This window comes from Lates calcarifer, linkage group LG18, assembly GCF_001640805.2.
Source record: "Lates calcarifer isolate ASB-BC8 linkage group LG18, TLL_Latcal_v3, whole genome shotgun sequence".
In the NCBI taxonomy this organism is placed as follows: Eukaryota; Metazoa; Chordata; class Actinopteri; family Centropomidae; genus Lates; species Lates calcarifer.
Window position 1 is genome coordinate 9,679,489 of NC_066850.1, and position 20,843 is coordinate 9,700,331.

Consider the following 20,843-nt stretch of genomic DNA (forward strand, 5'->3'; position numbering starts at 1 on the left):
GCGCCAAAATTCAAAAACGTTTTCAAGTCGACCGGAGACGGCATGTAAATAACACTAAATGAAAGCGTTATGCAGATATCATGGATTCTTTGATTCAACGTCGAATATGAGTAGACTGTTTCAACTACAAGTAGCAAACAAGTCAAGCGGATTTCCCCGAGCTACCGCAGTAATATGAAGGTTTGGCTTTGTCTTGATTTGCTGTTCGTTACAATGGCGTACATGACTAGCCACCTAGCGAACTTAGCTTAGCTTCCAACCACAGTTAGCTGACGTTAACGTTATCCGAGGGAAAGTTGTTACATTAGCTAACTTACACTGGCCTGGTCAAGTAGCTTATCTGTGTTACCTCTCGGTTTATTTAGACAAAACAGGCGCTCCTTGCACTGTTCCTCCTAATATTTGTAAACCGAACTTATCAACACGATTCATATCATTATGTGTCCAGGGAATGTCACGCCACACTGCACTTAATGCAATGCTTATGCAATATGATATTGCCATGTTTATTGTTTTTTTTATTATTATATTTGAAGTCAGATTTGGATGTTTGCCAGAAAATTAGCGGTAAACGTTACATAAGACACGTCGTCAACTGCAGACAGCTAACGACTGTTGTTCTAGAAGGGAATATCACCAACTGATACCTGAAAATAGGCTGCTAACAACGGCAGAGCTCAAAAACTGAAACACGGATAATGTGGAGCTGAACTTCATCTTTAGCCCGGTTCCCCACTGTAGAGTATGCTGGTGTTTGACAGAAATTGATTTCTTCGTGTCGAGCTAAATCGATTAGCGTACAGAGGAACGGTTTGAATTCAGCCTAGGTTAACAGTTTGACTCGCTAGCTAGTCACCTAGCATCGACATCAGCTCTTTGTGCCAGGTAAACGTTTATCTACCGGTAACTCCAGTTAGCACGGTTTGTTGGTGTCATATAAAGGCAGTGATAAAAGCTGCATATTTTATCCAATTCTTAGCCAAATCTATGCTGTGGAGAGTCAACTATTTGTATTTTTCTTTGTTGTTTTTGTACAGAATACAAGTAAAGACCAAGGGGCTTTTCAGTGATCTGATGACCATGAGACAGAGCCCAAGGAGACCCCTGATCCTCAAAAGAAGAAAGCTGCCTTTTCAGCAAAATGATCCAACAGCAGCTGAACCACAAAGCCAGTCTGGTTCATCAGGCTCCAAAGAGCCTTCGAAATCAGCTGCGAATCAGTGCTTCCCTGATGGGATCCGCATTATGAATCACCCCTCCATGTCTGATACTCAGGTGGTTGTCATTCCCAAAACAGCAGACCTTCAAAGTGTCATCGGAGCCCTCACTGTTAAAGGCAAAGAATGTGGTGTCCAGGGACCAAACAAGTTCATCCTTCTGAGTGAGAATGGCAGTAGCGACAATGGATCTTTTTGTCAGACTGCAGCTGAGGGGAATGACGTTTCTACAATGAGTACTGATGGACAGCCAATGAAAGCGGACACTATGCTCAACTCCCCCCATGCTAAACCTCTCACTAGAATTAAACCATGTATGGAAATAAGATTTTTTTCTGAGATAATATTACAAGTAAAAGCTATCCTTAATCTTTCCTTTGTTTAAGCAATAATGGGTTTTTTGCTTTTCTTATTAGTGAATAAGGAATTGGAGTGTGGTCCTTTGGATGACAGCCTCACCAATATTCAGTGGCTGGGCAGAATGAGCACCTGTGATTTCGAACCAGATCCTACTAAGCAGACAACCAACAAGGAGAACCAAAACTCAAATTCACAAGCTTTCCAGGTCAGCTGCTCCTTTTTGCCGCCTCAGTGTGATTGTTACTGTTGATGTGCAAACAGATGCTTGTGTGGAGGAACACTGATCTCAGGCATGTCCTAGCATGTCCGCTAAACACCCAGCCTGCCTCACTAAACTGTGACCTATGACCTCCATATTTTCCATAGTATTTGGATTGTGGATTGTGTGTTTCCAGATGTTTAAGATTTCCAATTCTACACAAAAAACTAATATCAGCTGAAATGTAAGAAAACTAACATCAGCAAGTTTTTGGTTTTTTGTAGACACACAATACACAGATGAATACAGAGGCTGCTCAGCAACCCATGTCAGAGAGACCACCATACTCCTACATGGCCATGATCCAGTTTGCTATTAACAGTAGGAAGAACAGGAGGATGACACTGAAAGAGATTTACATGTGGATCGAGGATCATTTCCCTTACTTCAGAGAGGTGGCTAAACCTGGATGGAAGGTACTTTTAAACCTGAGTATTGTTCAAGCGCACATCTACTGCAGCAGATCACAGATCAAACCCACTGAGTACCTCTTACTGAAACATGCACTTAAGATTATTTCCCTAATTTATTATTGCAGAATTCCATCCGCCATAACCTCTCTCTGCACGACATGTTCATTCGTGAGACATCACCAGATGGTAAGATTTCTTTCTGGACCATCCGGCCTGAGGTGAATCGATGCCTCACTCTTGATCAGGTCTACAAGGTGAGCACAAACAAAGTGAATATGTGTATTGTTGTTGCTGTCATTCATGATGTTTCGGGGTAAACTCTGCGTTTTTGGATTTCATCTTTTCTAGTATTTATGTTCTTTCCCCTCTCACTTTACATCCCTCTCTACAGCCTGGTTGTGACCCAATGACTGATCCTGTCCCGGTGTCCATGCTTTTACTTCCCCATCAAGTAAGATTGATTCACTCTCCTCTCAGTTCTCTAGGACCAGTCTACACCTTTGCAGTCAGGCAGCAGACAGCAAAGAAGGGACAGAAAAAGAAAGGACTAAAGATTTCAGTTGCCTGTTTGACTTTTTGACCCCAAAGAGCGCAGATGCAGCTGGTGATCTAAGGTCCAGGGAAATCTTTTCATTGCAGGAGGAGATGGCTTGAGCAGCAGAGAGGCTGAAGTCACATGGACAGACTAATCTGCTCTCAGCGGACATTCCTTGTCCAACAAGGAATTAATATATCCATCATTCCTCTATAAAGTAGGGACAGTCATATGAGCTAATCTTGACTTTCCATTGTTCTAGTTTGCCACACCTTAAAACAATGTAAAGGAATTTGAGCTCTGTGCTGTTTTCTCAGATTGTAACTAAAGTGTAGTCAGGAGTGAGCGGGCACAGTCAGGCTACTAAAGCATTATATTTATTTTATATTTACCTTATATTTCACAGCAACAAAAGAGGATGCTTCCTGACGCAAGAAAGACACCAACTGGCTCTGGTGAGTTAACAAAGACAAAAGAACTTTGAGTTAAATAGGAAGATGGGAAAAGTACCTTGAAGCTTGCAAATGGTCTGAAATGTCAGAAAACCTTTTTTTTTAGTTTGAAAATTGGTCATTAAAGATGCGGTTCTCTGAGTCATTGCCATCTTTTCTGTGTTCAGAGAGAAGGATGAAACCTCTTCTCCCACGAACCGAATCCTACTTGGTCCCTATCCAGCTCCCCGTCACCTCTTCTGTCTACCTGCCCTCGTCGTCAGCTCCGTTTCCTCCGTCCTGCTCGCAGCAGAAACGGAACATTTCACGAGGTGCCAAGAGAGTACGGATAGCACCCAAGGTAAAGACTCTTGTCGTGCACTGCAGAATTACAGCCAAAAAGTCTCACTCTTGAAGTATTAAATTACATAAACACATTTTAGACATATCAGCATGTGCTGACGTGTGTTTGATGTACACAGTCACTGTTTGAGTTGGTTGGTTTTATGTCGGACAGGTGACACAAAGCGATGCCCCAGCTGTGGTAGCGTATCCTGACAAGAGCAAAGACCATAAGGTGGAGATGAAGGAGGAGCCAGTGTGTGTTCCGATTAAATGCGAGACTCCTAAAGCACCTCCAAAGAGACAAGCCAGCAGCTCGAGGCGTAAACAGCGCCTGGTTCACTCTGCGCACGAGGAGCCTGTCCTCCTCTGTCCTGATAATACTTTCTTTGACTCTGGCGTGGCCTCGGACACCTCGACTTTCCACGACGTGCAAAATACTGAGCTGGAGGAGCACCGGCAGGAGCAGCACAGCCCCGACCGGGAGTACTCCTTTAAGACCCCCATAAAAAGTAGCAGCCACCTGACCTCCTCTACCCCCAGCAAGCCCCCCTCCTCAAATGTCTTACCAGAGCCCTGGAAAGTAACCCCCGTAGGAAAAGGAAGCCAAAATGTCCTGGACTTCAGCCCCATTCGCACGCCGGGTGGTCCCGCCGTCACCCCACGGCACGACTACACCACATTCAGCTTCAACACCACTCCCTTTAAAGACTGGCCTCTGTTTAGCTCCCCCAGAGAGCTGCTCACATCTGCTGCTCCTCCCAGAGCGACCGGACCAACTGACTCACCCAGCGACTGTCTCCAAAGCAGCTGCTCCAGAGAGTTGCTTCAGGCAGGAGGCGCCACACCCGTTAACCGCTCCATCACAGAGGGCCTCGTCCTCGATACCATGAACGACAGCCTGAGCAAGATACTAGTGGACATTAGCTTCTCTGGTCTGGATGATGAGGACTTAGGTATGGCTAACATCAGCTGGTCCGAGTTCATTCCTCTATTTAAGTAGCCAGAGGGCCAAAAACTCATTTCGTATCATTTACATGGCAGCGTCATATGTTTTCCAAAACACTATGGGCAGGAAAGCCCACACAGAAACAGCAAAGCAGGTGCAAATGCAGAAAAGACATACACCAAAAACTCTGGAAATGATCAGATTTTGAGAGGGTCTATCAGGACAATAGCAGCTAGGTTAAAGGGAATATTACACTGTTGTTTCATGATGATAACTGAAGGGAATCAGCTTGGTCAGAGTGAGTCACCAAAGACACCACATGTGAGTACACGCATGGATTAAATGCAGAATCCATGTTTTATAGTTTGGTATAGTATTGTTCAGGTAGATTGTTGCAAAGCATAAAAATATCCACTTTTAGTGTGGTTGTCTGGTTGACTCAGCAAATTTCCTCACTTCAGTAGTAAATTCATTTTCACTGTATAAGAACAACAATCTTTAAATTTGCGAATTGGAGCTTTAACGTAATGGATGTAACCTTCCATTCGGTTGCTGTGGTCGTTCATAAACCTTTAACATTCAAATGCATGCCAGAAATGTTCAGCCTCTTTTGCTTTAAGACCATTTGAGTTTGCTTTCTTTTGCATCTGCTTTGCTTTATTCGGACGTTTCTGGCTGCCGTTGGAAAATAAGTAACTTCTTTTTTTTTTTCTTTTAAAGAATGGCAGGGACACTTTAATTTTAATTACCAGGTAAAATTAGCAAGCTGCTTACTTGTTGTCCCTCACATTGTATGTTTTTCACCTCTGGCTCACTTTTTTTTTTCTTCTTCTTTATTGGTTGTATCACTCCTTAACTGCTTCAATGTCACTCTTTCTTTTCATGTTTTCTCTTTTATCTTCTGTCCTACTTGTTGTATCTGTCTGTACTCTTGAAGGAATCGCTAGAGAAGAAAAATAAGTGTATATGTATGTTGATTTGCACATTTTAATATATAATTTAGCTTTTACATATGTAAATGGTAAGACATTATATGGCCAAATCAGCCAGCGAAATATTTCTGTGCTGTTTGGCTCAGTCAGCTTCCTGGAATCAGTTTGTAGACTTTTAGATTGTAATGCAGGATTATTAGCAATAAAAAAAGAAAATAAGTAATTCAAATAGCACTAACAGCAATAGGACTGTCTGTATGTTTTTTGTGAAACTCTCTTCATCACTTGGCTTTAAAGGTCCTTGCAGTAATTGTTCAGTATGTCAGTATCAACTCCAGGGCACTTTGTACCAGCAAAAGGGACATCTTCCATGCCAGGACATTTTACATCATCTTTGGGAACAAAATGCTTAATATTTAGTTATCTATCCAGCACAGATTGTATTTGTTTTCAATAAGAATGCATATTGCTTTTTGTGCAAACAGGAAAATAGGGGAGCAGAGCAGGTTTTTTTTTTTTTTTTTTATCAGCACCATCTTTGAAAGATAGAATGGGATATTAATCCATTTTTAAGATGCCACGATAATAATGTATGGCTTCGGATTTGGTAGCATGTGTGTTCCTATGTGAGGGCTTTTACATTGCAGTAACTTGATCTGTTTACAATTGCAAGAGTGGAATGTTGTGGTTTCTAGCAGACAGCTTTCACAGCATATGCCTTGTTGGTGTTTCTAAGACTGTACAATAAAACTGTTGGTGTTGCTGCCTCATACAGCATAAGCTGCTTTTTCAGTCATATTTGTAGTTAAGTACGCTTTGAATCTGCCTTGATCAGCTCACATTTAACCACTGAAAACAGACAAGGTGCACATTCAACTTATATATATTAAAATAAATCATAGATTGTCTCTGGTTCAAAAATGATTTTATTGGTTCATACAGAACTAAAAAAAAAGACTCTTGAGTAGAGCTTTAGTTGATTCAGTTGTATAGTATTACGTCAGATACTCTACCTGTTTCCAGCATACTCCACATGTAAACAAAAAAAGGCTCAAGGATTTGTAAAGGTGGTTATCAGGATGTGTGTGTGTGTAGAAAGCAGGATGTCTTTGGGGTCCTCAATACGTCTGGATTTCTTGTTGAGCCACCTCTAGAAGGATCTGCAGCTGCTTGCTGCAGTAGTCTGGTAATGTGGAGGAGAGTCAGAATGGAACAAGAACTGAGAAGGCTTTTTATTCTTTTCATTCCCCCCGGTCTAACCCAAACCCTCAGCCCTAGAGGCTGAGAACCAGAGCAATGACTGACCAAAGCTGGCAGATCTTGGTGTGACTTACTGAAGATGCGTCTCCATCTATGGGGCAAACGATAGCGGTAGACGATCACATAGTAAACTGGGACTCCAGTCAGTGTGAGAGCGCAGCTTCTCCCTGTGTTCCAGGGGTCTGAATACAGAGACAGGCCCACGATGAAGAAACAAACCACTGTAAAGGTGACTGCGATGGCCAGGGGCACCTTTGGTTTATTGAAAAAGAGCAAATATGACAGTGTTTGGTCAGGTTAGTGTACATAAGCATAAAAAAGCATTTACTTTTGCCCTTAACTGAAGACACTAACCTTGAAAGGTCTTGGGTGGAGAGGGAATCGATAACGATGGATGAGCATCCCCAAGGTTGCCAAGGCGATGAAGAACCAGCGAGCAAAGGAGACGAAGTTGATGAGCTGGTAGATCTCTCCGGTGATTAACATCAGCACCACCAAGGGGTACTGGAGACAGACAACATGCTGCTGTGACTGTACCACTAGAGATGATAATTATAATTTCAAGATTTCTTATAAAAAATCAAAACACTGTAACCACTGAAATTGGGAAATATCCACATAAGTAATATTGATAACATAAAGTACATGCATTGTATTTTACATGAGAAAAATGAATTATCTAAATCAATTATTATTACATGCCCCTGGACACAAAGGCATCCAAACATTAATGGTGGAAGTTAATTCTTGAGTTGAGATTCTATCCAGCATCAGTGCATTGTTTTACGTTATCGTGTAATTATAAACTGGCTTTTTTATATAGTGCTGGTTTACAGTGTAGAAAGCACTTTACCAGTAGCAGCACAGCAGGCAGAGGTGTATGTCTGCGGATGTGGATCATGGAAAAGATTGGTGGCCAGTGGCCTTCCCTGGCTCCCACAAACAGCATCCTGCAATTCAGTGAGCGAGTCCAATTCATATTCAGGCTGCCAACCTTTGGTACTTAAGGAGAATAATAATATTCCAGCACCCAGATTACCTGGGCGCTCCAAAGAAACCGCCGTTAAGCGCCCCGAGGCAGGACAGGGCCACGAGAATTGGAATCACAGAAGCCAATCCCTGTAGAGCGCGGTTGGCAAATGTCTGCGCAGGCATAGACACAGGATCAGACTCACACTCTTACATTAGTAGTGGATCTATACCCTCCAATTTTGCCCTCTTAATTCCAGCACTGACCACAGCCACAGCGTCAGACAGCAGGAGCTCAGCGGGTGTCATCATTGTGTAGTAGGCCACATTAACAAGCACATAAAAAACCGTCACTGTCACCATGGAGCAGAATATTGCCAGCGGGATGTTTCTGACAAGACAGCATGCACACACAGATATGTAACAGTGTTTTCAAGGCAATATGGCTTTAAAAAGTGATTGACTGGAGAGCAGATGTCACATGGAAAGTACCTATTTGGGTTAATGACCTCCTCTGTGACAAAGTTCAGATAAAACCTGAAGGGAAAAAGAGAGTCTTGTCTGTTTTGTATGATTGTAATTTGTTATTGTTTCTAATATTATTGGTTAATGCAGTGTATTGTTTACCATCCACCGTATGCATATAGACCATTATAGAAGGCCAGTGGTAACCTATCCAGTGTTAATGAGTCGACCTCAAAACCATTCTGGAAATTTTCTGTCTGTCCTGAAGAGAAAGAGATACACAGAGAGAGAGAGAGAGAGAGAGAGAGAGAGAGAGAGAGAGAGAGAGAGAGAGAGACTGATCATTATCCATTTGACGGGACCTAACAGGTCAAAGGCTGCCTGTATCCTCAGGAGGGGGAACAATTACATCCTCTCACCTTTGGCCAGCGCGATGACACCAGGGATGACGATGAGGACCAGAGCGAACATCTTAATGAAAGTCAAGGTGACCTGAGTGCGAGAGGCCATGGTCACACTCCAGCAGTTGACTGCCACGACAAACGCTGCAGAGACACAAAGGGTTTGTGGATCTTTATCTCTCGCACCACGTGGACATATAGAGTGGTATAGCGGTGCTGTGGGTAGAAGGAGGAGGCACAAAACTACTCACTCACTCCGAGGATGCTGACAAGTTTGATTAACACCATCGGAGCAGCACAAGGTATAAAGAAAGGCTCCACGACGTAGCGGCCGAAAGCCAGGGAAACATATGAGGCCACAGCCGGCCTGGAGACAGAAAATATAGTTGTTGTGTTTTGTGGTTTGACTCGAAGTCAGTTTTCTTTCTATTGGCGTCAAAACAAAGAAAACCTGATGAATAAGAACTCCGCCCAGAGTCGCAAGAAGGCAGGCAGCGGCCCCAGTGTCTCCAGTAGATATGTGTAGTGGCCTCCTGATTTTGTAAAACTGGTGCCCAGTTCAGCATAACACAAAGCCCCTGATGGAACAGACCAGAGAGGATGTTGACAGTCTCTGCATAAAATCACTAATAATCATTAATATCACACATATATTGTTAGAAGTGTGTATGTTTGAATATCACTGTGTCATTGTTGCTACTATATAACATACAGTTACATGTAGATTGATTATACCATGAGGTGTCTTACCGAAAAGTGAGAGGACTCCACACAGCGCCCACACCAGCAGAGAGAGCCCCACGCTCCCGCTGTTCATCAGGACTCCCTTGGGCGCGATGAAGATGCCGCTGCCCACCACCGTCCCGATGATGAAGGACACAGCGGGCAGCAGGCCTATCTCTCTCCGGAGGTGAACCACCTCCTCTCCTGTCCTCTCCTTCTTGTCGTCCTCCTCTTTCTTCGTCTGCATCCCGTCCATTCCTGTGTAGCTTGGACAATGAGTCTCCTGGAGTCTTCTGCTTGTTTTAAGTTTGAGTCTACCTTAGATTTTTAGCTCTGCAAGATGAAGTTCTCACCTCTTTTTTTGTCTGCTTTTCAGAATGTCGCTCAGCAGCACAACAACAACAACGACAGTGGAATCCTTTTCCCACTTTTCCTTCTGATGCTTTTCCCAAAATAGCAATCAACTGTCGTCTTTTTGTTTCCTGTTGACCTCTCTGGACACAAGTTTACAGCAGTTTAGTAACTGTGCAACAAGCTGTAGCGGGAAGAAATGACGCTGGCCGCAACACGGCCCCCTCTCCCCCCTCCTAACTTATCATGCATGTTTTTCTCCCCTCATTGGTTCTTACCCCACCCGCCCAGCTTTGGCAGGGAACAAAGCCAGCACTCTTCTCAGCAAGTAATCACAGCAGTTTAAAGGCTAGACGCTCCTGCATTGTAGCCTATGTGAGTGTGTGCTCTTACACTCATATACAGCTTGACAGAGGCCTTTCGGGTGCAGGGGTCAGGGTGATGTAGAGGCAGCTGCACAAACTGCAGGAGGGCTGCTTTCAACTGAAACAGGCATTTTTTTTTTCATCTTGTCCCCTCTTAAACTCTGCTTTACAATACACAAGTGATTTAGTGTTGAATCCCTTTATTACAGCAACTCTTTATCTCAGCTTCCCCTCACACGTGGGTTTAGTTGGACCTAAAATACTGCCATATCTCTGCCAAGATCCAACAGGCCACAGAACAGCAGGCAGTGGAGGGGAGGGGGGAATTGACAGAGGCCACTCTATTAGCTTGTTTTTCCTCATTTTCACTTGACTGATCACTGTATTGATGTCAGTTTCACTTCATCAGCGACCGCTTTGCTTGTTAAAATTCCTCCACACACAGCACATACCAAGACACTCCTCTGGTAAAGATTTATGATGTGTGAACGATTGCTCCTCTTCAAATTCAGATGAAAGGTGACGTCATCCTGACGCATTTCGATATCTGAAGATACTGAAAGACTACTGAGTTTTATGTCTGGTGTGTAATCAGCATAACAGGATCATATGACGTCTTTGTTTGGCTGGAGGGTCAGAGGGATGAGAGATGCGGAATTGGGGGATGTTTGTAGGGAATCCTTGCTGTTAAAACCAATAAACAGACATTCGATGAGTTAAATCCTGAGTTTAAACCTTTTTTTTTAACCAGAAAACAGTTTCTACTTCACATACAAACTGTTATGGTACTAACTGTAGCTGAATATGTCAGTCCTACACTAATTTTCCTTATAATGATGATCCATGGTTTTATAATGTGATCCAGTGCAGACACACACAAAATACAGCCTCAAAAATGACTACAGTTACCAGTTTCATCTTTTTAAGATCTTGCAGACGATACATTATACCTCAGACTAGAAGTGTAAGATGAATGGTAAGATGAAATTTTTGTGTGTGTGTTTTTTAGCATGTGTTTTGTCCTTGTGATTGTTATGATCCTGTCTAGGCTCCGGGTTTATTTCCCTTTTTTCCCTTGTGTTTCTCCTGTTTCCCCTTCATTTGTGTGTGTGTGTGTGTGTGTGTGTGTGTGTGTGAGTGGTGATCCTCCCTGCTCCTCACCTGCTCCAATCACCTCCTCCCACTGAAGGCAGCCAGCCTCATCATTTCATCATCTCAGCAGAACTTAAACCACTGGCTCTCCAGTCACACTTCACCAAATCATTCAGTGTAAGTCAAGGCTCCATATTGTTTCTCAATCTCTCTCTTTTTTGTATGTATTTTTGGTATGTAATTGTTTACTCCTGTGCTCCAGGAGAAAACTGTGACTTCATATCCTCAAGCCATTATGATGAGCAAGTTTCTCATTGTACCAGATCTTATTGTCATGTTATGTGTGCTTTTGTTTGGATGTGGGGATAGTCCTTCAACAAAACAACATCCTGACAGCTTGCTAGGGTTTCCATTTGATCTGAATTGCTCTGTTGTTGGGTTTGAATATTTTATTCAGTGTAAACATCAAATAGCTTTAATGAAAATTTGGAAAAAGTGAATGATAACCTTAAAGCTTTTTAAGGGGAAACAACGTGGGAAAAGTATGTGTTAGAGAGAGTTTAATGATGGGTAGCCCAGTAATAAAGACACTGGGATGTTCATCTTCCTTTGGCCAGCAGGTGGAGCCCTTACTTGCTAAATCTTTCCCTACTCAAGGTGGCTGCACTTTGTTATCTTTCCACAAGATGGCGATCTCATCTCACAGTAGACATCTACAGTATCGTCACTAAGAATCAGAGCAACTTAATTGTTTGTCTCTACCTGTGTTTTAATATTAAAGCGCAAGAGCAAGAGTTCAAGCCATATAAAATCTGAAATTTATTACATCACTGGTTGCTAACTTTGGTTCCTAATCTCGTGTATACTCTGGCTGTGGCAGTTAAAGGTAGATGCTGTGATTCTCTCTCAACGTAAAGCCTTGGGACATCTTGAGCATCACAGTGTGAAATCCCAGTGATGCTCTGAATTTAGCCCCCCCCCCCACAGCGGGTAAACCCACTGTGGGCTCTCTCTCTCACACACACACACACACACGCACCCGCCCCCAGGAGACGTGAGCCCAACTCCCCTCCTGTTTTCCACCTGACCTCCCAAGATCCCTGCCCAACCAAGTGGAGGCCAAACCAGCCTCGAACGCTCACTCCCAACAGTTCCTCCCATAGACTCATCTCACGCGGAGCAGAATACAAAGGGGAATATGCGTTGACGTTTCCCATGAGCCATTCACAGGAGGGTTTTTCCATTCCGTAAATCAACGGTTGTCAAAGTGAGGTTTGGGGATGTAAATGTACACCAAGGCTTCCCAATAAAATGAGGCTTCATCATAATTTAATATGATTTCCTCCAGTAGATATCTCAATTACAGAATGTATGAGAATGACCATGTTAATTACAGGATTTATTCTCACCACGCTTTTTGTACATATGCAATTAAATATTAAAATCTTGGCATATGTCTCTGATTAAAATGGGATCTTTGGGGATCTGGATGTGACGTGACATGAAAGAATGTGGTTGAGAATAATATAATGTAATAAAAGAGAGCACACTGAGGGGTTAACGTTATTCATCTCTCTCCTTATGGATGATCCCTCTCAAGGTAAACAAGGAGAGAAAAGTCATCCTTCATCCCTGCCGTCGTGGAGTCATCGCCCCTGGCAACCAGGTCTTTGCATGTGTGGAACAAGTCCCAGCGTCTCGAATCCCCAAATTACAAACCCTATTATCGCATGTAATGTGTGTATGTCTGTGTGCCCCTGTCCTGGGAATTAATTAACCCTCGCACACAGGCTGCACATACACAGAACGTATACTGTACATGCATACACAATCAGCACTCATGAGCATTCAGGGATATGGAAACACACACTGTTACACATCAGGTGTTGCTATCTTAGCAGGGGCAGAGTAAACACACTCTGTCCCTCAGCACAGCTCTATGAGTGCAAAAAGACCATTTCAATTTATCACTCACCTCATTTATATTGACATACATTTCTTTGTATCCACATTTCTTTGTTGAGGCTGGGCTGTGACAATCACTGAGGAAGGCACTTCCCATAACATTTGCACCTATTATTCTCCTGCTTTGTAAAATGAATAAATACATGACCGCATTAACCTGCTTTGCAACTCTGGAGGCTAAAATAAGCTCCCGGGCCCTTATTAACCTCTACATCTTCCCCATGTAAATATTAAGCATGGTGATGTGGTGAAATTTTACACAGCCCTGAGTTCGTTGCTTTGTAATTTATGTGATGTGGTGTCTTAATTTGAGACAGCCAGTAACTAAGGAATATGTATCACATAAACGGAAATATTGAATATCTTTAAAGCTGTATTTTCGCTCAAGATGTAGGGCCTCAAGGTCAGCAACAACCTTTAGGCCCACATCTTGTCAAACCTTAATCAAACTGAGGCTTCTGGGGGAGCTCCTGGGGGTGTGAATCCCGGGGGAAATAGCTCTCCTTGCCCGGTTTATAACCCAGACTCCAAAACTGATTACGAGTGAAAACTAGTTTGTTTCTGTTCGGTTAAATTTCACCAAAGCTGGTTTTTGTGACTTAAAATCTGATGAAGAAAAATCAGCCAAAACCTCAATGTGAGATTTGAATTGACAGTCAGGAGGCACAGACATGAACGCTGCTTTTAGGATTCAGGTCACGCCTGACGGCCCATCTGTTACTGCTCTGCGCACCTCACACATGCACACTTCACCTTACAGACATATGAATCGTGTCAGGCGTGTGCAACGGGATCATCACATTGGATGACATACATTACACATGATGAATGTGGAGGGTGTTACTATGAGGATAAAACCAATCGACAGGTAACAGCAGATTACTGTTTGATTAAGTGGCTTACAGTACATTCTGAAATTACACCTCTGCCCAAGAAAGGGAGACAGAAGTGACAGAAATGTAGAAGAGGCCGCGATGTGTTGTTGCTGAGCTTTGTATTTTGCTGTGCACTTCACTGCAAATTTGACACCACGGGTTCTTTAGCCCGTAGGCAAACAAGAAAGGCTGTGATTCAAAGCCTTCTTTGGGATTTTCAGGCCTTCCCAGAGTCTGAAGTGTAAAATAAACACCACTGTCTCTGCAGTGTGCCGATACGGACCCCCACTGTCCAAAAGCCAAGACGCAAAGAACCCAGTTTTAAAAAATAGGGGAAAAAAAGAACAATACATCATCCTCTTCTGACTCAGTGGCTCCCAGAAGGAAATCTCTTTCTCTTTCCCTCTCGTTCTAATCTCTTTTTCTCTCCTCTTACAGTCTCAGACACACACATCCTGGGTGTTTAGAGTCCAGACATTCATACCTGCCTGCAGGTAAAACTATCTTGAGAGCTGGTGGTGTAACAGTGCTGCAGTGTGTATTCTCTAATAAACCTACCCTTCTCCATGCCTGTGGCTTTTGAAAGGCCAACGGAGCTTTTCCTTACACCAAGAAATCCAACGTGTTTATGAGACTTTTAGTCAGCTTATTTATCTGTCAATGAGAAATAACTTGTTGGCACAATACGCAAGACGTTTCTATTCCATTCTATTCGATGAAGATAAAATTAGAACCAGCAGTTGTGATTGGCTCTCTGTTTTCAGTCGAGACCTTTCTGTCAAGTTGCTGTGATATTATGCAAAGATGCTGCTCTGTGTGAGAGGTGACTCATCAGGCAGCTGGATCGCCCCATATGTCTCAGAATGCAGTGAAACCTAAAATGCCCAAACTCACCTTCTCTGCTGTGACTAATTTCTCCACATCTTCACTTTTGTCTCAGTTGTGTTGCAGAACTGCATCAGTAAATCACCAAACAACCAATAATCAACATGAAAAATGTGATTCAAGTGCACTGTAGTCAATCTTCATCAAAAATAATGAATACAATTAATAATTCATAACCTTCACTATGCGATGGCCAGCACTGACTGCAATCATTTGCTGTGAATGTACTTTGCTGTCATAGATGGCACCATGAATTATGGATGTAATTGTCTTGTTTAAATGTTTGCACTATTTTGAAATATCTCTGTGTCATCAGTCACTGCAACATCCTCAGCATGACACTGACTCTGACATGTCTTCAGGTCTATGTAGTGTCCTTAACATAGGGCTAAATGCATCTGTTATTCAATGGTAGTAATGGCTGCACAAAGAAGTGTAGTCATATTAGAAATTGACAATGGTCTCACATTGCCCTGCAGGTCATTTGTGTCATCTCATCATGTCTATTCATTCTGGCAGCCATGATGTAACTGGAAGTCTGTCTGCCAATTGTGTGATTTTATATTTATACTCGAAATGTTAAGAATTCAGAGACACTCAGTATTTTAAAGCCAGAGATATATAGGCAGTAAATACCAAATAAAATAATCAGTTACCATGACAATAGAGGGAACTTGTTACATTAATTGATACTGTGTGATATCATTGAAAGCTCTGGAAAAAGCAAGTAAGTGGATCTTGACTTGGGATGTTAAGCTACTATTTCTGAGGTCAGGACTGAGATTTCCTGCTTAATGATTTACATCAGCGGTCCCCAAAGATAGAATAGATAATTTACATTATTTCATGTTATTGACATCCGCGGGGTATTTTATTTTGAAAAATGACCGGAAGTTATACCCAACACATCCGTCTTGCCTATGGTCTGTGCCTCCTAATACCGCTTGACACACACCTGCCTGCCTGGTTGTGATGTCCAACAAAAGAAGCCAGTTAGCAAACTAACTAAAATGAGTTCAAAACAAATGTCTTTGAAAGGGGAAAACGGCCCAGTGATGAGACAGCAGAAAAGACAGCCTAAGACTGTCAAGAAAAACAAAGCTGCATTTAGTAGGAAACACCAGGAGTCCAAATTAAGACGGCTTTATCGCGACAGGTGATTCACACGCCCACGCCACACAATATGTGGCTACAGGCTATCAAACGAGCCTTAGCAAACTGCTGCGACACAATGAGATAAAGCACCCTGTATTAAAAGACAAGCCTGAACCCATGTTCTTTGAAAAAGAAAAACGTGAACAAGAAGGACAGAAGCAAGTCTTCAGCGCCACCACGGCAACAAGTGTAGCTGCACTGAGAACACCGTACATCGTGGCTAACCGTGTTGCTAAGGCTAAGAAGTTTTTCACTGTTGGTGAAGAGCTGAAGCTGCCTGCCGCTGCGTTATGGTGAGTTGTATTTATTATACACTTTACGTTTGTTTGTTTGTTGTTGTTGTTTTTTATGCTGAATCTATATTCCGGGAATTTTGACCCCCCACCCCCCAGGTTGGGGACCGTTACTTTACAGCACTGTGTACAATTGCTATAAGCCAGTATATGAATATCTTTTGTTGCTTTACCATTTATTCATTACTTTATTTTCCACTTTCAGTTGTTATTTTGCACACAGAATAGTTCTGCGTTAGTGTCACTGCTATCTGAAATATAGAGTACAGAGTAGATCTCGTTGGCGCTTGAACATGTGAAGGAAAATATTCCCATCATGCATTGTATTCCTCAGAGGACTCCTTTATGAATTTACGAGAGCATTAAAGAAGGAATGTACCCACAGTGTCCGTTTCATTGCAACATAATAAATTGCTTGTTAAAGCTAATTCTCATCCAGTAGATATTGATCTGGCCTGAGTAAAAGTGTAATTACATCGTATTACTTACACTGTGATGGACTGTGGGGTGGCAGACTCGTCTCTGCTGGCCTCCTCTCCTGCTGCCAATGCCAAGCCATGGTGATAAGCTTCAAGTAATGTAAGCTAACTGGCTAGATTTCAAGGTCTACGCGTGCACTGTAAAACACTACAATAAAAACTGACTCAAGGTGCTTCGGTAAGCTGTTTGTTAGCAAAGGGAATGGATAAAATCAGCCCATCCAAACATACTTAAGGCTTAGTTCAGGCTTGTAGCTTTTAGCACTGAAGTACCTTCCATTTCCTTTCATGTAATTTTACTTCCTTTGTAATCTGCCTCAGAAATTAGTTGATTTGCATGCAAGAACACACACAGATGCAGAGAGTACACCATGACTCATTCTGTTTTTGAGATTCTTTGCACTGCGTTTCCCAAAGATCACTTGTCAGTCAAATAGCGTTCCAGGAAATGTGGTGCCCATGGTGTCAAGACAATGGCTGGACCCTCCTCCCTGACGGAGTATCTAGATGTAAACTGAGATGAGCAGGGGGGTGATGGGGCATTGAGGCAGTGGGGGCAAAAGGTGTGAAATAAACTGATTGATGCAGACTGAGAAATCTTTAAGAAGAAGGTTGGAATTAATGTAATAGTTGACAAAGAGTGTGACTTAGACGCTGTTCATTTTCTGTTCCATCAGATAGCAAATGGTTTTTTTTTTTAACCATCATAGATCTTCATTTACCCATGACAATGACAGTTTCCTTATCCTCTAAAATGTCTGATGCCTGAGCCTGACTAAACCTTAACCACAGCTGTTAAAGCAGACAGAAAAAGCAGAACATTATCATATAAATTTTTTTGCACCTGTCATTGGTAAAGGTTTTGAAAGGCACTGGCAAATGATGATGTTCTGCCCTTGGAGGTGTTGGATCAGAAAACGCTCGAGTGTGTCATTTGTCACTGTCATTTATCTCAGAGGACTTGTTGGAGATTCAACCTGGTGATGTTCTGTTTCTTAAACCTCTGCAACAACCTTTACTGAAGCAAATGCCAAGACTTTCACAATCCTTTTACTGAAATTCATGAGGAGACACTGAAGTAATTTGATTTGAAATCACGTTGAAGCACATCCAAAAAAAAAAAAAAAAAAAAAAAAAGCTTCTGGCCTTTTCTGCCATATACATTGAATAGCCACAGTCATGCGCCAAAACACGTCATTTGTCACAATTTTACAGGTCCTACACATCCAGTATGTGACTAGATGATAAACGACTACCTGCAGAAGCATCTGGAGAGGCCAGACACCGTATATATGCCAGAAACGACCATGCCTATGTGGCTGCTGTTATATGTACAAGCACTATATACTGCATGTGATTCACTACATGTATAAATTCTTTAAGGGAGCTGTAAAACATATTGTATTCTTCTAACCACATAAAAACCCCAGGTAACAAACGACTTATACGTTAAAACCTGAGAACGTGGATAAGAGTTAAGCTGCTTGCGTAACATAAACATAGATGCATTCAGGTAACTTTGAGTGTAAGCATGCATGTGACTCAAACGATCCTCAAGACCTACGTAATTAATGACCTTTAAGTAAATGTCACGAAGATAATATAGATCTCATGATGACATTAAGCTGCAAAAGCTAAATATACACAGTTTTTCTCCTTAATTAATGTCTCATTCTGGAGGGTTAGTTATAGGAAGAGCTAAGGATTCACCATGGTGATGCTGCTGTGGTGCTGATTTTATTGAATAATGCAGTTAAGGGATTGTAAAACGTTTCCTTTCTCTAATGAGTTGATAGAGGCCCCAGCTGTCCAGAGCAACAAAACAAGTGAAGAAGAGCTAAACTGTGATCTGCACTCTGAAAGGGGCTTTTGAAGTGCTGTTGAGCAGACAGGTGCATTAGAGTGCTCTTACTGCATTTTGTCTAGGTGGCGGCTGACCCAGCAGATCCCACTGATTGATGACAATCGCAGGACGTGTCCCTCTCTCTCTCTCAGGTCCGGCCGACTGGGCTGCAGCCCAGCTCAGTGGGAGCGAACAGTCTTCTTTGCTTGTGACTTGCCTTATGTGCCCAGGTAGATCATATAGTCTCAAACTGCTTGAGATGGACTGCTGCAAGAGGGAAGGAGAGAGAGAGAGAAAGAGGGAGGGAGAGAGAGTTGAGAGTTTTGGCTCTTGTGAATGGATCTGGATTGAATGGAAGACAGGGCTGTTCTTTCACTGTGGATTAAACCCAAATAACACTCTGTTCTGTTCAGAATCTCAGTAGGATAACACCTCTTTTAAAACCTTTTAGCAAAAATCACCCCCACACCTCCTGGGAAAAACAGATTTAATATGCGAGAAGGAAATAAATAATCTGTTTTCACATGATTAAAGCCAAAATCAGTAACTTTGCTCATGTGGTGGTGGTACAGAAAAGCAGTGGAGTGGCTAGCTGCTCTTCCACTGGCTTTTGTAACTCAGTGCAATCTCTCATTGAAGATTTCTTTAAAAATTTAACTTGCTTCACAGGTTTACTGTTCATGTACCATGATAAAGTAGCTGCTGCACCTGCTATTAGAATTTAAAAGCATTGTTTATTGGGATATATAAGTATGTAATCAGATAGAGGTAGACTTTCTTATCATTGGATAGAAGTTTGTGCTTCAGATTTTAGTCATTTTTCCTAGCCCACTTGTCCTGCATGGCCTGTACTGGAGTCCTGAAATAATTGGAACATGATTGTGGCAGAGGATTTTCCAGCACCGCTCTGTGAAATCCTGCCAACGGAGATCAACTATCTCCAGAGTTTGCTGAGCTCTTTCTCTTCTGAGCACATCCTGTAAACAATAGGCCCTGGCTCTGCATTCCTCTCACTCCACGCAGCCTCCACATATTGCTGGACAGCTTGTGTAGAAACCTGCCTGATGGGCCCGGGATAGCGGGGGTACAGCTGTGATGAGAGTCTGATGGGTGATTGACTGTGGCACTTTATTACCTAGGGGGGCGTGTTCAGCTCATCTCAGTGTGCTCAATCAATGTAAATCTGTCCAGCCGGGGAATTTATGTCCCACATGATGGAGTGCTTTGCTTTACTGTGCTGCATTAATTTGACGGGGCTGTGATGTAGTCAACGACACCATTTTCACTCATTGCCAAGAATAATAAGTGAGGCATGAGTCATTCAATGCGATATCATTCGTCCTGGTCTGTCAGGGTCTATGTTTAGCTCTCCGAATCACTTGTGTCCCTTGATTTTAATTCAACACTATTTATTTTCTCTCTTTTCGCACAGTGTTGAATTCATCTTCGTCCTTGTGTCAGTTCATCAGACCCACCACAGCGCTGTGCCAGTGTCCTCTGCTCCAGAAAACACTGGCTGACCAAATGCTTTAGCTGAGAAGCAGTTGCTAGGAGACACCTCCTCCCTGCCCAGCGGATGTCTGGGTTGGCTGGGCTGGAGAAAGAGAGAGTGAAAGAGAGCGAACCAGTTTGATACTCCTTAGGCTACTTGTTGCTAAATTGCAGTTTTATTAACAAATAAAACCACAGCTGAAATATCCTCTCTGTCTCACACCTGTTACAAATGTCTGCACTAGGCCTTTGCAAAACTAAAATATTAGCTTGTTTTTTAGTGGGGAAAAAAGTAGCAAAATTGCGAACAAAAAGTTAACCCTGCTGCAAGTAATTTCTGGCTGTCCACTGTAGCTGGGCAGGAATAAGACGGGGTTGAGCCACAAAGTGAAGCGTTCAAATCGCCCGCGACTTGATGCAGTAGAAGCGAAAGCAAACATCTGGAGCCGAGACCAATGTCCTGACAGATGTTTATTTATTTTCTCTGCTGGATTTAGAAGCTCGATTTATCAACAGCTGCACGGGTGGCATGGACACAAAGGAGCGTGGAGAAAACCCAAAACTTATTGTGTGAGCGAAACCTAACTTCATTGGCTTGTTGGACATCATTCAATGACATGCCTTTTCAGTGACCCTGACCCTGATGAGTGGAAGAATGTGTTCAGTTACATTAAAATTTGACTAAACTATTTTTCCACTGTGTTTCACATCCACTGTCGTATTTTTCCCTCAGAGGAAAGCCACTTTCCTTGTTGTTCTCTGTTGTTTATGAAAATATAGTGAAATCTCTAAT

At 42.6% G+C, this 20,843-nt stretch overlaps 2 protein-coding genes across 3 annotated transcripts; one reads left to right on the top strand and one right to left on the bottom strand.

Annotated features, from left to right (window-relative positions):
- Positions 1–4: 4 nt before the first annotated feature.
- Positions 5–6,218, top strand: foxm1 (forkhead box M1). 2 transcript variants are annotated; one of them, XM_018680896.2, is made up of 9 exons: positions 5–180; positions 1,038–1,531; positions 1,634–1,782; positions 2,061–2,252; positions 2,375–2,503; positions 2,641–2,700; positions 3,191–3,239; positions 3,404–3,576; positions 3,733–6,218. In XM_018680896.2, exons 2-9 carry the CDS (start codon positions 1,075–1,077, stop codon positions 4,558–4,560), a joined length of 2,037 nt encoding a protein of 678 aa, XP_018536412.1. In that variant the 5' UTR covers positions 5–180; positions 1,038–1,074; the 3' UTR covers positions 4,561–6,218. The 2 variants fall into 2 exon arrangements, with proteins under 2 accessions (XP_018536412.1, XP_018536414.1); XM_018680898.2 differs by lacking the exon at positions 2,641–2,700.
- Positions 6,219–6,436: 218 nt separating this feature from the next.
- On the bottom strand, positions 6,437–9,983 carry si:ch73-352p4.8 (cystine/glutamate transporter). The gene is made up of 12 exons (XM_018680899.2): positions 9,284–9,983; positions 8,985–9,111; positions 8,785–8,900; positions 8,552–8,677; positions 8,295–8,394; positions 8,160–8,204; positions 7,935–8,058; positions 7,738–7,841; positions 7,552–7,648; positions 7,053–7,202; positions 6,773–6,950; positions 6,437–6,621 (listed from the first exon to the last, which is right to left on the bottom strand). The coding sequence occupies exons 1-12, from the start codon at positions 9,510–9,512 to the stop codon at positions 6,557–6,559; spliced, it is 1,461 nt and encodes a 486-aa protein (XP_018536415.1). The 5' UTR covers positions 9,513–9,983; the 3' UTR covers positions 6,437–6,556.
- Positions 9,984–20,843: the final 10,860 nt, after the last annotated feature.

Bases quoted from the DNA above. Each gene is read 5' to 3' on its own strand.
- si:ch73-352p4.8 (XM_018680899.2), bottom strand. From the start codon at position 9,512: ATGGACGGGATGCAGACGAAGAAAGAGGAGGACGACAAGAAGGAGAGG. The intron at 8,901-8,984 runs GTTTTCTTTGTT...TTCTGTCTCCAG, and splicing joins GCGGAGTTCTTATTCATCAG to GCCGGCTGTGGCCTCATATG. The intron at 7,649-7,737 runs GTAATCTGGGTG...ACTGAATTGCAG, and splicing joins GGTTTCTTTGGAGCGCCCAG to GATGCTGTTTGTGGGAGCCA.
- foxm1 (XM_018680896.2), top strand. From the start codon at position 1,075: ATGACCATGAGACAGAGCCCAAGGAGACCCCTGATCCTCAAAAGAAGA. The intron at 1,783-2,060 runs GTCAGCTGCTCC...GGTTTTTTGTAG, and splicing joins CAAATTCACAAGCTTTCCAG to ACACACAATACACAGATGAA. The intron at 2,504-2,640 runs GTGAGCACAAAC...CCCTCTCTACAG, and splicing joins CTCTTGATCAGGTCTACAAG to CCTGGTTGTGACCCAATGAC.